Raw genomic sequence first — 12,392 nt, 5'->3', positions numbered from 1 at the left:
GTGGCTTCTCAGGTGTCACAGTGGTGAAGAATCCACCTGCCAATGCAGGAGACGCATGAAACTCGTATTTGATCCCCGGGTCCAGAAGAGGCCCTCGAGTAGGAAATGGCAACCTTCTGCAGTATCCTTGCCTGGTACATTCCATGGAGAAAGAAGCCTGGCAGGTTACAGTCCCTGGCGTATCAAAAAGCCTGACAGGACTCAATGGCGAACACACATTCTCCTCCAAACTCCCCTCCCAGCGGGGCTGCATTTTACATTGAGCAGAGCTCCCTGGACTATACAGTAGGTGCTTGTTGGTTATGCGTTTAAAACACAGCAGTGTGTACATGTCCATTCCAAACTCCCTATCCCCTCCCTCCAACCTTCCCTCCTGGCAAACATATTAGTTCTCTAACTTCCTGCAAAGGAAGCTAATGAATGTCTTGGGTTCTTTAACCGAACTGTGCTTAAGAACTCAGGTTCCGAGCCAGTCTGCAATTTAAAGACGATTTCAGCGCCTACTCCGCCGCGATTCTTGACAAGTTACACAATCTCCGTGCCTCGAATTCTTTACCAGTTAAACAGGCAGGGCACATTCACGAATTCCACAAACAGGACTGAAGACTTCCAGGCTGTCAGTCACTGTGCTAGACAGCAGCGAGACCACTCTGTGGAGGTCATAGTCCAATGGAGGAAGTCGGAATAGTCTCAGAGTGAAAGCCTCCTAGCGTAGGAAGAAAAATGGATTGATTCCTGTGAAGAATTTAGTACAAACACTAACCCATGACAGGAAATTCTCTGTAAAAGCTACCTATTATTTCATAATGTGCCCTTCTCCACCCCAAACTGGTAAAACTCTGGGAGAAGCAGGTTATTAGGGAAGACCTCCCCGCCTAAAGACGCCTCTGGGTCACACCCTCCTCCCCGGAGTAAACGCCCCTCACCAGCCTTCACCCACCCATCCACCCCCAAGGTCGCGCGTCAGGAGCCTCTCTCTGCCAGAAAAGTCTGCCGAGCTAGCAGAGTCGGTGGTGCAGGGTAAGGGGCGGGGGACACCGCGCCAACAGTGACAGCCCTACGTAGGCCCAAGCTCTCCAGGGTGCCCCCGAGAGCAGAGCAGCTACAGAACCGCTCGCTGCCTTTCCCAGCCCTCGGCCTGAAGGAGCCCCAAGCCGCCAGGCGGACAACAATGGCGAGAGCGTGGGCGGGGCTGCGCGCGCAGGGGCCGCAGGGGATGGGAGGTGGCCCGCGGCTGGACCCGCCCCGTGGCGGGCGGGGTCACGTGACCCCCTGCGGCCCCCGCCCCGCCAGGAAGGGCTCTGGGAGCCGGCGGGGGCGCGGGCGGAGCGGGCGGGCGGGCGACGGCGGAAGTGACGGAGGGGCGCGCCTCGCTACGTGCGGCGACGTGGCGGCGAGGCTGGCGCCCGGCGGCGGAAGTGGCTCTGGCGCTGGGACTGAAGTGTTTGTGTTTTGGTTTGCGGAGGAGCCGGCGGCGGGCCTGAGGGGAGGAGGGAGGAGGAGGAAGAATCAGTGGGAGCTCCAGCGCCGGGCGGCGGCTGCGGAGGAGGAGGAGGAGGAGGAGGAGAAAGGAAAGAGGAAGGCGGAGCGGAGAGAGGCGGGGACGGAGCCCGACGGGGGCGGCACCGCGGCGCGATCCCCGCACCGTCCAGTCTGAGGGGAGCGGCGCGACTGGAGGACGCGCCGCCGCCGCTTCAGGCCCCGCTTGGGCTACGCCTGGAACCTGCAGCCGGAGCTTCGGCGCCGCGGCCCCGCGCGCTGCGAGCCCAGGTAGCCCCGCCGGCCTTCCGCCCGCGAAGCGGGTCAGAGCCCCGGTGGTCCGCGGGCCCCGCCGTCACAGGGGCCCCCAGCCTTCCTGCTCGCGCCGGAGCCCCGAACCGGAGAGCCGCCGGACGTGGTGTCTCGGCCCGGCGGCTCCCGTGACCATCGGAAGGGGCCCCGGAGGCCAGGGTTTGGGGACCGGCCGAGGGAGCGGCGGGTGTCACCCCGTTCCCTTCTCAAGATGGCGCCGCGAGAGCGGCCCGGAGGCCGCGGCGCCGCTGCCCTGTCCCGGCAGCCGGGTGGGGTGTCCGCAGCCGGAGTCGGGCCGGGTTCCGGGAAGAGGCAGGAGGGATGCGCGCGGGCCGGCGGACCTGCCCTGCTGGCCGGTCGGAGCTGCTGCCGGTGGCTCATGTGTTCCCCGAGGAGGAACCTGGGCCTCTGGCAGGTGTGAATTCGGGGAGCTCCGCCCACCCCGGCTCCCCGAGCCGGGTAATGGAGGGAGGCGGCGGCCCGGGGAGCCCTGTTGTCTGGGGACTCTTGTCTCCGCTCTGGAAAGTGGTGTTTCAGGTGAAGAGCCTGAAAACAACCCGACACAGCTAGGCCGCCGAAGCTCTCAGACGGTAGAGCCCTTTGAACGTGCTCTGCTGTTCGCCTCCCTGCAAACTGGCTGCTCTCTGAAGACTTGCAGGCTTTTTAAGCTCTGAACGTCATAATTCACATTGGTTTTTGTCTTTTGCTGAAGTGGAGCCTAAGTGTCTAGTCAGTTGCCTTTCATATAACTGGTGGGGGAAAACAACCACATGGACACTACTGCGATAATTCTTGGCAGTTCAGAAACTTAATTGTTAATGTAAAATGGGGATCATAAGAGCTTCTTAAGGTTGCTGTAAGCCTAATTCGTGGAATGGTGATTGGCAAAAAATAAATGCCTATAATGTTAGCTGCTGTTATGAATTCAATTTTAATCAAAGAGCACCCAGAAGGACTTTAACTACAGAATAGCAGTTATTTTCAAAAGATTTAAAATGCATTTTCTGCAAAATCTTTGGTTTTGGAAAACAAAAGTTTGTAATGAATACAAATGAATATTACAGAATATAACTTTTAACCTTAATGTAATGCTATTTATATTTATAATTAGATTTAGTTAATATTTTTGTTTGAGGCCTTTGGAGGGAACTATAACCAAAGCTAAATTTTTTTTTCCCCTTTAACGAGCATCTGATGTTTTCCCTGAAATTTCGGGAGCACTATAGGAATTCAGAGCATGTTGTCCTTGATGAGTAACTCAGTTTGCTGTTTTGTAGGTAATAGTGGGAAGTGTTTCAGTTGCTGTTGTGTGTAATGTGTGCAGGTTTGTTGGTACATTTTCAGTTTACATGACATTTTGTTGATATTTGGTCATTATTTCATCAAAGGGGCACTTTAATTGCCTGTTTTCAATCGCTGCTATGTGTTGACCACTGTATCAGAAATATTTTACGTTTATATTCTCTTAATTCTCACAGCAGTTATGAAAATTGGATATTCTGGAGTAGAGAGCTTGAAATGAAAGCACTTGCTCTAACAGAAATTAGTACAGCTACATCGAATTAGATCCCCAAATGTAGTATGTTTGGGAGTGGTGGGAGGATAGATGTGAGATTGGAGCATTTTGTGTGTGTGTGTGTGTGTGTGTGTGTGTAATAAAGTTTTATTAAAGTATAAAGGAGACAGAGAAAGCTTCTGACATAGGCATCAGAAGGGGGCAGAAAGAGTACCCCCGAGCATTTTTTTTAATCACAGAAAATTCTTTATGCAGAAGTAGGAAGAATAGTATAATGAACCCATCAACTAGCTTCAGTTATCTTGTTCTATTTATATCCCCATTGTTTGGGAGCAACTCAGATCTATTATTTCATTTGTAAATATTTTAGGTACAGTATGTATTACTGAAAGATAAGAGGTCTTCAACACTGCCGTTTAGATAAAGTAGAGGTGATTTTATTGTCTTGGATGTATGGTTTCATAGATATGTTTATTAATGAGTTCACTGTTAGGAGAGATTCTTGTATAAACTCATTTCATGGGCGAGACAAATTTCTTATGAGGTACCTAAATGAAATCCAACAGTGACTTGAGAAGGAGAATCATCATATTTAATATTAGCACATGGTCAGATTTTGATTAAGAGTAGAAGAAAGCTATTATAATTTGTGAGTAGCTTAGAAAATAATTTTTTAAAAGTTTGCTGATTACTTTGAGAATTATCATTATTAAATGATAAAAGAAGACTTAGCGGTTTAGCTTTAGGCTAGTTTTTTGTAAGTGTGTTAAATAGAAAATAATGACACATTTAATTGTTAGCCCCAAAACTACAGAAGAGTATAAGTAAATAAGACACTAATTCACTCACCATCCGGAGAACCGCTGTTGACACTTCCACGAATGATGTATTTTAGAACATGAGAATACAGTATTAAATCCTTTAGCCACCAGAAATAGATCTACTTAAAATATTTGTTGCTCCAAAGATACCATTCAATAAAAAGCATGTGCCATTTAAAAGGAGCCTTCAAATAATAATGGCTGACTTTTATTGAACTTACTGTTTTAAGCTCTGTTCTAAGATTTTTCCCTTAAGTGACTTAATTTTACTCAAAACCGTTTTAACCTAACTAATTGAGTTCCAGAACCAGAACTAGTCACCTTTCAGGTTGCGTGGGTTGAAACTCAGCTCTGTTGAAGCTCTGTCACAGTAACTGTGTGACCTCAGTCAAGTTAGCTAACCTTTCTGTGCCTGTTTCCTTATTTTTTAAGGATTGGAATAGGCAACTTTATAGGATTGTTGAGTGGCTATGTTAAATAATTAAAACCATCTGGCACAAAATTTAGTCTTTAATAAAGGTTAGGTTTAAAATGTTTACAGAGCCTTAAAAATTACAGTATGATTTTAGGGTCAAAGCTCGTGCCTTTACTTATTAATCAAGGCAGTGAATTAAATGACAGTCAGTGTCCAATAGAGGTTATAATTGTCATGTATTAATGTGTTACAGGCAAAATTTTAAAGTGATAATATGAGGTTTGCTTTGTTTTGCTGATTTGTATTCTTAATTACTTCATATTTGTTTTTTTACAGGTTTCTTTACCTCCAGAAAGAAAAGAATTGACACCTTGCATCCTGGAAGTTCATTTAAGAAACTGAAATTAGGGACTTCTTTCAAATTTGGACATGGCTAATCGAGGAGCAACAAGACCCAACGGGCCAAATACTGGAAATAAAATATGCCAGTTCAAACTAGTACTTCTGGGAGAGTCTGCTGTTGGCAAATCGAGCCTTGTGCTTCGTTTTGTGAAGGGCCAGTTTCATGAATTTCAAGAGAGTACCATCGGGGGTGAGATTTTCTTTTACCCTTTCTTCATTTAATTGACTCATACATTGACAAATAAGGTTTTGCAGTTCTGATTGTATGATGATGGGTACCTAAATAGGTCACAGAGTGAATAAAAGAGCTGAGCTGCAGACTCAAGCTTTATAGCTTGATTTTTGATAAGATAATGTGTTTTAATATTTTGACTTCCTGGCTGTCTCCAAGATGATAAAATACAGATGCAAATATGAGTAGAATCAGTGTCCCAGGTCTCAGATTTGATTGGTATCTTTCTTGATGATGTTTAAAAGCATTTTCAAATTATCACATGTCTGCTGAATTGTGTTGGTTTTAGAATGAATGGTGAAAATAGTAAAAGTAAAGAGTAAAAGAGTTACCATTAAAATTCTAAATAACTGGACTATTTACAAATTACACTGATTTGCAAAATTAGTTACATTTTATTAAACATGTTTAAGAATGTTCCTAGAGTGAGGGAGGAGAAGTGAGTGATTAATGAAGAGGGACATGAAAGGGAAATGGGACCTGGAGAGAAAGTGAAAGAAAAGGGGAAAGAGGTGGCATCAAGACTGCTTACAGGGACGGTGTTCAGAGGGGAAGGAAGGTGCGGGACCAAGAGGAGATAGCCAGCAGTGCCATACTGGGAAAAGAAGGTAAGAAGTGAGATCCCTGAACTTAGATCTGTAGCTGTGTATAGCGGTGGGGCAAAGCCCTTTTTGGTTCTGCTTAATGTGTCAAATGAAGCTTTTGAATTAGGTAATGTCAGAGGAATCACACAGCTATAAGATTCACACTGCTTTGCAAGAGGTGTGTAATAAGCAGGACCATATTTTTTCAGGTGTTCACGAATACATTTTTAACCTTATGTTTTAAAAAGTCAAATACTTTTTTTTTTACTTTTGAAATACATAAGGCAGATACTCTTTGGCATGTAGCAAGTTCTTGGGAGTCCATCTTTCAGAAGCATAACTTATGCTGTGCATTGAGTATATGATGTCAAATAAATACACTGAGAATTATATTATGATTTCAGATTATCCCTTTAACATAAATTACAGAACTCTGCTATCTCTTGACTTTTCTATAGGAAATATAGTAGATAAGTGATATTTCCTATTTAATAGACTAGCAATATAACAAGTGACAGCCAACCCCCAGTGTTTGTATATCATGTTACAGTGTGATCCCATTTTAGTGTTAATACTTTGTTTTTTATAATGAATGAGCATCAAAAATACAGCCCTTTACATGAGTTTTTTATTTTGATTCAGAAATCTTGATATCTTTAAAAATTGTGATGAACAGTATATCACACATTCTTTGTTGTTTCCTTGTTAATATATCTGTGTATATGTGGTTTAGTAGTAAAATATTACCTGTCAAGCTTTAGCCTCCTTCAGAAAACAAATTGGACCAAAGGTAAGTCCACATAGTATATTAGTCACTCAGTTGTGTCTGGCTCTTTGTGTTCCCATGGGCTGTAGCCCACCAGGCTTCTCTATCAGTGGAATTCTCCAGGCAAGAATAAAGAGTGGGTAGCCATTTCTTTCTTCAGGAGGTCTTCCCAACCCAGGCATTGAACCCAGGTCTCCTCAATTGCAGGCAGATTCTTTACCAACTGAGCCACCAGAGACGCCCAGCCCATATGGTAGGAAAAATTTTAAAGACTTTCGAGATTGTGGCCATCCACCTTAACCTGGTGCAAAAGGTTAATTATTATAACTACTTTTGGTGACTGATTGTTGCTTGCAGCATTTGCCAAAATACACGTGCATTGTAGGCTAAACACCTAGGCCGAAATACATTTGGGACCTGCTGTGTTCTTAACCCTCCCTGCCTTCACAGTACATATTAAAATAACAAAAGCAGTGAAGTGCTATAGTAAAGAACTTAATTCCTGGGAACTGTAACCCAAGAGTAGAATTGTTGTTTTTGTTATGGATGCTCCCAGTTACCTTCTAAGAGTAGTTTTTCCTAATGACCTCTCAAGAAGGACATTTAAAAGAAAAGTTTAACCCCACGTCAGTGCATCGTAAATAGACATATCCTCTGATATGTGTGTATGAGTGTGTGTATATAATCTCCATTTCCATTTAATACCAATTAGATTGTTTACATTTCATTATTGAAGTTATCAAAAGGTTTTCATTTTAACATGTAAAATTTCTAATACTTTGTACTTGTACAAATTGAGTCTGGCTTTTTTAACCACCTTTAGAAGGAATTTACATCCAAGTTTCTGTCTTAATGATTATTGAATACCTTTTTCAGTATGTTGACCATATATTAGTCCTGGTTTTTTGTTTGTATTTGAAAGATCATTAACATATGTGTTTAAGGCATAAGATGTATTAACTTCTTTACAGAGTGAGCACTGTTCTTTTATGCTCTTTGCTAAACAGCTCTTCACTGTTAAGGACTAGAGTAGATTGTGAGCATTTCAGGATTTCAAGGTTTGAGTTGTTTAAGATCTATAACTTGTAGGTAATATGCATTTTTGTTTGGCTGATGTGTGGGAGGAGTTATCTAAAAATGAACCTGGCCAGATGTTTTATGTTTCATCTATTGTTTATTTTAGACTTAACTATTTATGTTTAGTAACATTAGTTATGGTCTGAAGAGCTCACTTAAAATTTCCATCTATGATTGCATTGTAAGGTGGAAATCATATACTGTACTCTTGAATTTGTGTATTCTAGAACCTTATAGTGATCAAGAACATTAAAATGTCTTCAGTTTTTGTGGTTCTTCTTAAACATGATGGCTTGATTTAAGAAAACAAGAATCCATATTATCTCCCTATATCCCCAGCCCCTGCCCCTTGATTTTATAGCTCTTATAGTGAGATGGGTAGTTAGGTGCTGGGTTTAGTGCTTTGGGGAGGTCTAGCTTATGGTAGGAGTTAAAGGCTGCATGACGTTTGTGTTCCTGCTGTTTGTCTAAGACTATCCCATGCGGTTCACGGGGAGCTTTAGGCTAAGGTGGTTGCCTCCCTTCTTGTTATCTCATCTGGAGGCTCAGAAGTTCTTCAGTCAATACTCGTTGGGTGATAGGGCTGGCCATCTTCCATTTAACAATTTGAACACCTAAAGACTTTAAAGATTTCTGGGGAATTCCTTGTATCAAAAAAATTCTTGTTTTTAAAAAGACTGTTATATGATATTTATAAGCAAGTGGATCCTCAGAGTAGATTGGAGCAAGCTTATAATGTACAATGAAAGAGCATGGTCTCTCGACTCTTCTCTCTGAGAGAAATGTTTGATGTCACGGTCAGTACATGGAAAAATTCCTTTTTTTTTCTAACTGTGATTTTTGTAGGATTTAAAAACATGCTGTTCGTCAGCTACTCCAGTTTGAGAATTGCAAGTGTTGTATGCTGGTTACATTAATCTACTAGGCCTCTTTCAAAAACCATAGTCCTTCTCTGTTCCATCAAGGGTACCCTGCCTTGTCTTTACTCAAAGGAGTTAAATAACCAGCGTCTTCAGTCGTCTGTACTGAGGCTGCTCCCCTTTGTTGCCATTGGTAGTCAAGGACTGGTTGTTCACAAAATGGACGAAATAAGTGCCCTCTTTTTAAAGCTATTTGAAGCAGTTATTAACCCTAAGAAGAATGTTTACATATCTATTTCAGGACTTTTTTTTACCAGTAGTACAAAGTTTATACTTTATTTAACATCTGTCCAATTTCCTCTACCGGGCTACCAGGACTTGTTTTTCTTTTCAGATTCAAAACATCTAATGGGGCAAAGGTTATTATTAAAAATTAAGAAACACAAAGTTAGTTTCAAAGATACTGTTATTGGTCTTACCTTACCTTACCAGTTTATGGCCAGGACTTTCTTAAGAGTCAAGCATTGTGGTTAAGAAAGGGGTGTGGCCTGGGGACAGACTCTGTGTCCACATTGTTTGATTTAAAATTCTAGCTCCAGCACGTACCAGCTACATCATCTTACACAAGTCATACCCAGCTTTATTTACTCTTAATATGGAATGAAAATAATAGTACCTAAATTTGACAGTTTTTTTTTTTATTATTATTAAATGAAAGTACATATACATTTCTTGGCACAATGCCTAGCACAGAGTAAAATGCTAATTAAATGTTAGCTAGTACCTTTATTGTCACCACCATTACTTTTTGCTGAGTCATTTTTATTACTGTTGATACTTTTCTGGTATTGTCATGACATGGCGTTATGTTAGAATTGTGACTGTTCTACCAAGTGCATAGCATTTTAGGATTTGACAGTGTTAACGAATTTTATGTCCAGATTTTCTTCTCTTGGAAATGTCTTATTAAAGATTTTAAGAGCAAATAAGATGTAAAAAACCTTTATGAGCAACTGCTTCCTAAATTTGAGCCTTCCTAAAAATGGACTTCAAGTAGATAGCATTTATTAATACAGTTACATTTCTTTAAATTCTATATGGTAAATTCTTGCTTAACTACCCCAGCATTTGCTGGTTTTCATACAAGTGGTTAGTCATGTACATTATGTTAAATGCCTTCTCCCCATGTCAACTAAGTTATTTATGGACATTTTATCAGTGGGAGAAATTACACAGTTAAATAGAGTACTACATGTATGTAGATTAACTAAACTTGCTTGCTAAACTGAGAAATAAAAGGCAGCTAGAAAATGTGAATCGGAATAACTCATGTTTTCCCTGTAGTAAGCTTTCTACTATTGCCCTTTCCTTGTGAGCCTTAAGAAAGACTTGTTTGTGTAATTGTAATCTGTACATTTGTTTACTTCCTTTATCTTTTTGCATCTGCATTATATTAAGTTGCCAAATCGTGTCTGACTCCATGGACTGTAGCACGCCAGTCTTCCTGTTCTTTACGGTCTCCTAGAGTTTGCTTAAATTAATGTCATTGAGTTGGTGATGCCATCCAACCATCTCATCCTCTGTCGTCCCCTTCTCTTCCTCCTGCCCTCAATCTTTCCCAACATCAGAGTTTTCCAGTGAATCGGCTCTTCACATCAGGTGGCCAAAGTGTTGGAGTTTCAGCTTCAACATCAGTCCTTCCAATGAACACCCAGGACTGATTTCCTTTAAGATGGACTGGTTGGATCTCCTTGCAGGCCAAGGGACTCTTAAGAGTCTTTTCCAACACTACAGTTCAAAAACATCAATTCTTCGGCGCTCAACTTTCTTTATAGTCCAACTCTCACATCCATACCTGACAACTAGAAAAACCATAGCCTTGACTAGATGGACCTTTGTCAGCAAGGTGATGTCTGCTTTTTAGTACGCTGTCTAGGTTTGTCATAACTTTTCTTCCAAGGAGCAAGTATCTTTTAATTTTGTGGCTGCAATCACTGTCCACAGTGATTTTTCCACAAGAAAATAAAATCTGTCACAGTTTCCACTTTTTACCTATCTATTTGCCATGAAGTGATAAGACAAGATGCCATGATCTTAGTTTTTTGAATGTTGAGTTTTTAGCTAGCCTTTTCACTCTCCTCTTTCACCCTCATCAAGAGGCTCTTTAGTTCCTCTTCATTTTCTGCCATAAGTGTGGTATCATCTGCATATCTGAGGTTATTGATATTTCTCCCAGCAATCTTGATTCCAGCTTGTGCTTCGTCCAGCCCAGCGTTTCTCATGATGTACTCTGCATATAAGTTAAATAAGCAGGGTGACAATATACAGCCTTGACATACTCCTTTTCCTATTTGGAACCAGTCTGTTGTTCCATGTCCAGTTCTAACCGTTGCTTCTTGACCTGCATACAGGTTTCTCAGGAGGCAGGTAAGGTGGTCTGGTATTCCCATCTCTGTAAAAATGTTCCACAGTTTGTTGTGATCCACACATTCAGAGGCTAAATTTAGCGTAGTCATTGAAGCAAAAGTAGATGTTTTTCTGGAATTCTCTTGCTTTTTCTGTGATCCAGTGGATGTTGGCAATATGATCTCTGGTTCCTCTGCCTTTTCTAAATCCAGCTTGCACACTGGGAAGTTCTCAGTTCATGTACTGTTGAAGCCTAGCTTGGAGAATTTTGAGCATTACTTTGCTAGTGTGTGAGATGAGTGCAATTGTGCAGTAGTTCGAACATTCTTTGCATTGCCTTTCTTTGGGATTGGAATGAAAACTAACCTTTTCCAGTCCTGTGGCCACTGCTGAGTTTTCCAAATTTGCTGACATTGAGTGCAGCACTTTACCAGCATCATCTTTTAGGATTTAAAATTGCTTGACTAAAATTCTGTCAGCTTCACCTAGCTTTGTTCATAGTAAAGCTTCCTAAGGCCCACCTGACTTCCCACGCCAGGATGTGGCTCTTGGTGAGTGACCACATCATCATGGTTATCCACACAAAGGCATCTGCATATTGTTTTCAATTAAACAATACTTTTGAGAAAGGATAGAAGACCTGGGGACAAACCACCAGTGTATCGTTTTCAATTCATGAGAAAATGATTTTTGAAATACACATTATTCTTTCTGTTACAGTGAGAGTTGAAATTTTTTGAAAATCTTTTGGCTTCAAGTGAAAGAATATTGTATTTATGTGTAATAATATTTCCTTATAAAAAGTACATATTCAGCATTTGAGATAGGTTGTATTACTTGAAGAAGTTAGTAAAGATGTGATATTTTTTATATATTTGTACCAGTTCTGACCAAAAATATTTTAATAGTCTTAACTTTAATTATTCTCCAGTGCCCTGGTTTTAGATGTTATCATATGTGGCTACTTAAACATTGCTGTGAATTAGGAGCCAATAAGAACAGGAGTTATTCCAGGGACTTTTGGAATTTGATCATTGGCTGTTTTGATTTAAACATGAACTCTGGCTACCAAATTATTAAATCTCGCAGGATGAGAATGAATTCACATCCTGGATTTTGAAAATAAGAAATAATCCTTAATGTTTTACAAGTGTTACAAAACAATATTTGAGGTAAGTGTTGGTAAACAGCATTCACCCTTTTCTTTTTTTTGGTAAGGAAGGGTAACAACAGAGTGAGGAACCAGTCATTCACGGTTCTTTATCCTGTTTGCAAAGTTGAAGGTATTACTAGCAGGCACTCTTTGGATTCAAAAAGAAGAGAGTTATGTGATGATAGGGGACTTCAGTCACTCTGTAATTATCAGACACGGTCAGCATTTCTCAGTCAAATAAAATAGTTATTCAGGGACTTCCTGGTGGTTCAGTGGTTAAGATTTCGTGCCTCCGCTGCCGGGGCACAGGTTCAGTCCCTGGTCAAGGACCTAAGATCCCGTATCCCATGTGGTGCGGCCAAGAAATTT

At 41.5% G+C, this 12,392-nt stretch overlaps 1 protein-coding gene across 1 annotated transcript in view; it reads left to right on the top strand.

The window, feature by feature from the left end:
* The first annotated feature begins 1,389 nt into the window (after positions 1-1,389).
* The window catches only part of RAB5A (RAB5A, member RAS oncogene family), a 31,625-nt gene continuing 20,622 nt past the window's right edge, over positions 1,390-12,392 (top strand). Inside the window, exons 1-2 of the mRNA XM_043874541.1 lie at positions 1,390-1,770; positions 4,880-5,135. Of these exons, the coding sequence (XP_043730476.1) occupies positions 4,973-5,135 (163 nt within the window). The 5' untranslated portion in view covers positions 1,390-1,770; positions 4,880-4,972. The remainder of the gene's footprint in view (positions 1,771-4,879; positions 5,136-12,392) is intronic.

The sequence above is a fragment of the Cervus elaphus genome, chromosome 19 (assembly GCF_910594005.1).
Source record: "Cervus elaphus chromosome 19, mCerEla1.1, whole genome shotgun sequence".
Taxonomy (NCBI): domain Eukaryota; kingdom Metazoa; phylum Chordata; class Mammalia; order Artiodactyla; family Cervidae; genus Cervus; species Cervus elaphus.
Note: the sequence above shows the minus strand (reverse complement) of the source record. Positions and strands in the feature narration are given on the sequence as shown.